Source organism: Mastomys coucha, unplaced genomic scaffold (assembly GCF_008632895.1).
Source record: "Mastomys coucha isolate ucsf_1 unplaced genomic scaffold, UCSF_Mcou_1 pScaffold17, whole genome shotgun sequence".
NCBI lineage: Eukaryota > Metazoa > Chordata > Mammalia > Rodentia > Muridae > Mastomys > Mastomys coucha.
In genome coordinates, this window is record NW_022196899.1 from 10,471,620 (window position 1) to 10,476,214 (window position 4,595).

The 4,595-nt window shown below is 37.4% G+C and overlaps 1 protein-coding gene across 5 annotated transcripts in view; it reads right to left on the reverse strand.

The window, feature by feature from the left end:
* LOC116094963 (tyrosine-protein phosphatase non-receptor type substrate 1-like) overlaps positions 1 to 4,595 on the reverse strand; it is a 41,598-nt gene that overhangs the window by 10,970 nt on the left and 26,033 nt on the right. For 2 of the 5 annotated variants that reach the window (XM_031376375.1, XM_031376379.1), the window contains one exon: positions 2,881 to 4,207. In XM_031376375.1, the coding sequence (XP_031232235.1) occupies positions 4,095 to 4,207 (113 nt within the window). In that variant the 3' untranslated portion in view covers positions 2,881 to 4,094. Of the gene's footprint in view, positions 1 to 2,880; positions 4,208 to 4,595 lie in introns of those variants that run through there. The other 3 variants (XM_031376377.1, XM_031376376.1, XM_031376378.1) reach the window with 3 other exon arrangements.

Consider the following 4,595-nt stretch of genomic DNA (forward strand, 5'->3'; position numbering starts at 1 on the left):
TTTTAGAGCAAACATTAAATGAAGGTGCAATTTTCTTGATTTCTTCATATATTTTGGAAATTAATCCTATGTCAGATGTATAATAGGTAAAAATATTTTCACATTGTGTAGGCTGCTGTTTTGTCCTATTGATGGTATCTTTTTCCTTATAAAAGCTTTTCAGTTTTATGAGGTACCATTTATTAGTTGTTGATATTAAGGCCTGTGCAATTGGTGGTCTCTTCAGGAAGACATATTCTATGCCTATTCGGTAACATGAGGTACGGAGAAGAAGCTATATACTTTTGGTTTAAGAAGAAATGTTCTATAAATATCTATTAGATCCATTTGGTTCATAACTTCTGTTAATCTCACTGTGTCTCTGTTTATTTTCTGTTTCCATGATCTGTCCATTGATGAGAGTGGGGTGCTAAAGTCTCCCACTATTATTGTGTGAGGAGCAGTTTGTGCTTTGAGCTTTAGTAAAGTTTCTTTGATGAACATGGGTGCCCTTGCATGTAGAGCATGGATGTTCAGAACTGAGAGTTCCTCTCAGTAGATTTTTTCCTTTGATGGGTATGAAGTGTCCTTCCTTATCATTTTTTGATAACTTTTGTTTGAAAGTTGATTTTATTCAATATTAGAATGGCTGCCATTCTAAAATGTCTGGGTCAGTGTTCAACAAAATTATAGAAGAAAACTTCCATAGCCTAAAGAAAGTGATTCCCATGAACATAGAAGAAGCCTACAGAACTCCAAGTAGACTGGACCAGAAAAGAAATTGCTCCCATCACATAATTATCAAAACACCAAATGCATTAAACAAAGAAAGAATAATAAAAGCAGTAAGGAAAATGTCAAGTAATATATGAAGGCAGACTTATCCGAATTACACCAGACTTCTCACTAGAGACTATGAAAACTAGAAGATCCTGGACAGGTGTCATACAGACCCTAAGAGAACACAAATGCCAGCCTAGGCTACTATACCCAGTAACACTCCCAATTAATGTTGATGGAGAAAACATGATATTTCATGACAAAATGAAATTTACACAGTATCTATCCAAAAAGCCAGCCTTAAAAATGACAATAGATGGAAAATGACAACACAAGGAGGGAAACTACATCCTAAAAAAAGCCAGAAAGTAATCTTTTAACTAATCCCACAGAAGATAGCTACACAAACATAATTCCACCTCTAACAACAAAAATAACAGGAAATAACAATCACTTTTCCTTAATATCTCTTAACTGCAATGGACTTAATTCCCCCCAAAAGACTTAGAATAACAGACTGGATATGAAATAGGACCCAGCATTTTGCTGCATACAGGAGATGCATCTCAGTGACAAATCCAGACAGTACCTCAGTATAAAAGGTTGGAAAACAATTTTCCAAGCAAATGGTCCCAAGATATAAGCTGTAGTAGCCATTCTAATACTGAATAAAATCAAATTTCAACCAAAAGTTATCAAAAAAAGATAAGGAAGGACACTTCATACCCATCAAAGGAAAAAAGCTATCAAGGTGAACTCTGAATTCTGATTTAGTTTCCAATCATCAACTGTCATTCTCCATGATCCATCTGTCTTCTGCACAGGTCACATTTGAGAGATAAACGGAGATATAGTGATAACAACAATCCCTGCAATTTCTCCATGACTAAGATACTGGTTTTGATTCACTAGTTTCTTTGGCAGAGGCAACACTAAAGTCTTCCATTTAGCCTTTACAACCATAATATCACACACTCTACACATTAGGGATCCAATGCGAGGATTCTGCCAACTTAGAAGTTAGATATACTTCACAATATTTCTATCCCATTTATACATTCTGTAGCTGCAGAAATGATACCAGGATGTGTTTGAGGACCTATTGGACCTACTGTGAGTCAGCCATCAGCCAAAACTCCATTAATCACCACACCTCCATAAACTGGTACTTTAACTGGAGGGCAACAATATTTCTTGGAATCTCCTGGATTCAGAGTCCGTTCAGGCCAGTATCCAATACACCATGGAACATCTGATTATTTCCTTTCCCCCAGTGTACAGTTACCCTTATAAAGGGCTAAAGATTCCTCTTGTGAAAAACAGGAGAAAGACTAATAGCAAAACTTTTAGTTGTTTTATCAAGATTCTTCCTCAGCGGAACCTGGTCACATATTTATTCAAGGGGATCTGGGTCTGCAAACTGGTTCAAGTCTACAAATTGATGTACTGGACAAGATTAATTTTTTTTTTTGCTATGAACCAACAAAGCCATTGTCTCATTTGTTTGATAACTTTTCTGCTTACACAGATCAAACATATATGCAGTAGGCTTCCTATCTATTTTAGTCCTGGAAATACCATGAATGCCAGTATCAAAGGTGCATATGAGTTATGCCATTGTAAACTTGACCTTTCTTGTGCTAACCATTATGGGCTAGGTCATTATGAATGTTGTTTTGTCTATTCTGCCCATTATAATAACTATGATCACCTTGTCTCTGTTGATTCAATGCTGCCTCCTGGACTTTGCAACCTCAGGGCCTAATTAAACCATTCGCATTTAGTTCATTCAATTGAGCATCAGCATCCCCAACCCTAAGGTCTGGCACAAGGAAAAGGGCAAGAATAAAACTCTTCAAATGTCTTTGTGCCCTTCACCAGTTTGTATCTTATAAGATTGATGAAGGGCATATCTCTGGGCCTTACCATTGTGGAGGCTTATGTTTTACATAACATATTCATTCTAGAATTGCAATTTCTCTGAGCTTTAAAATCACCTCATCAATAATACGCCAAGTAATATTGGGTTTCTCCAACTCCTTTTTGGTTGGTATGCCTTCCAATTCTGGATTGAAATTCCTTCCTGATATAGTCAAATTGACAACCAAGAATAGACATTACTATAGACATCCTTGAATTATTTTAATAATGAAAATAAAGATACCAAAAACATAACTCAATATGCACAACATTAAAGCTCTGGGATAATAATACAAATGCCTATAGCAATAAAAAAACAACAGGAAATTGTGAGCTGAAGTTGTCCTTCTAATGTTGTCTTTTGAGGAGTCTTCAATGGCTTCTCATTAGCATCTATTTCCATGCTGTTCCCCTACTAGGAAGGTGTTGGCAGATATTTAGGCTCCAGTGTGGTGGAGGATGAAAGGGAAAACTATGGAGAATTAATTCTGACTGGATACTTCATTCATCATTTATAAATTTTCTTAGTTCTATGGTGTCCCTGATACAGCTCTTCTCTTAGCACTCCTGTCCTGAGTGAATAAGATACCCATATCAACAAAGTAACATGTAGAATTTCAGTCTAGCTCCTGAATCATGTAATCTTCTAAGTCTATTCTCCATGATGACAGCCAGATCAAAGCAGACACAGTCATTTTTACAGGCCACATGAAATGTCTAAATTTTGGCACATAATCTAGGTTGATCTTTTCCATGCACTCTTTGTCTTTTTCTGTAATAACCTCAAATAGAAGTTTGAGGCTAATACAGGCTATCCAACCCCCAGGCCAAGGGTCAGCCTATCTTCTAAAACACCTTGAGCATCCCTATTGTTCCTGGACTGACAATTCTACAATATGAACAGACTTTCTGGAAAGTTAGGATGTCTCAAAGTACCCTTTGATATTCTTGAGGAAGCTCTATGTCTAAATAATGTGTAATAAAGAGCATGACCCTCCTATTGATCTTTCCCCTTCTCTGAGCTCCATAGACTAGCATCAATCTGGTGTTTGAACACGAATTGTTCCCTTTATACTAAGTAGGATACTGAATCTTGGTTCCCAGTTGGTATTGCTCTTTGGAAGATTTAGGTGTTGCAGCACTGCTAGAAGAAGTATTTCACAAATACTGAACTTTGAAGTTAAACACCTTTTTCACTTCCTATTTCTTCAATCTGGTTCATCCTTTATGGTTAAGAATGTGAGCACTCAGTTGTCTTTATTGACTGCCACTACTTCCCAGCATTATGGACTCATGAGACACTGAAATAAAGGCCAAATAAACCCTTTTATCCAAAAACTATTTTAGACAAGGATTGATTTCTATTACAGTAATAGAAATTTAACAAATACATCTCTATCCCTCCTAACTTACATTTAGGCACTTTGCATCTTGTGCCTGTAAATGACAATGACAGCAATTACCAGCAGTAGTTTGGATCCAAGGAGCACAGCTGCAAGGATTTTAGCACAACCTGATGTCTTCAGTTCTGAAAATCAAGGAGTAGGAGAACCCATTAGAAAAAGCACATCAGAATCTGCCATTTTCTCTTCCTGAACCAGGCTGGCCTTGAACTCAGAAATCCACCTGCCTCTGCCTCCCAAGTGCTGGGATTAAAGTCTGGATATGGATAGTGAAGCTAAGAAACTACTGGGAGTAGGACAGAAACATCTGGTGATGGGTGACGTTCCAGCAGCTGTTAATGCATTCCAGGAAGCAGCTAGTCTTTTAGGTAAGAAGTATGGAGAAACAGCTAATGAGTGTGGAGAAGCCTTCTTTTCTTATGGGAAGTCACTTCTGGAGTTGGCCAGAATGGAGAATGGAGTGTTGGGAAATGCCTTAGAAGGAGTGCATGTAGAAGAGGAAGAAGGAGAAAA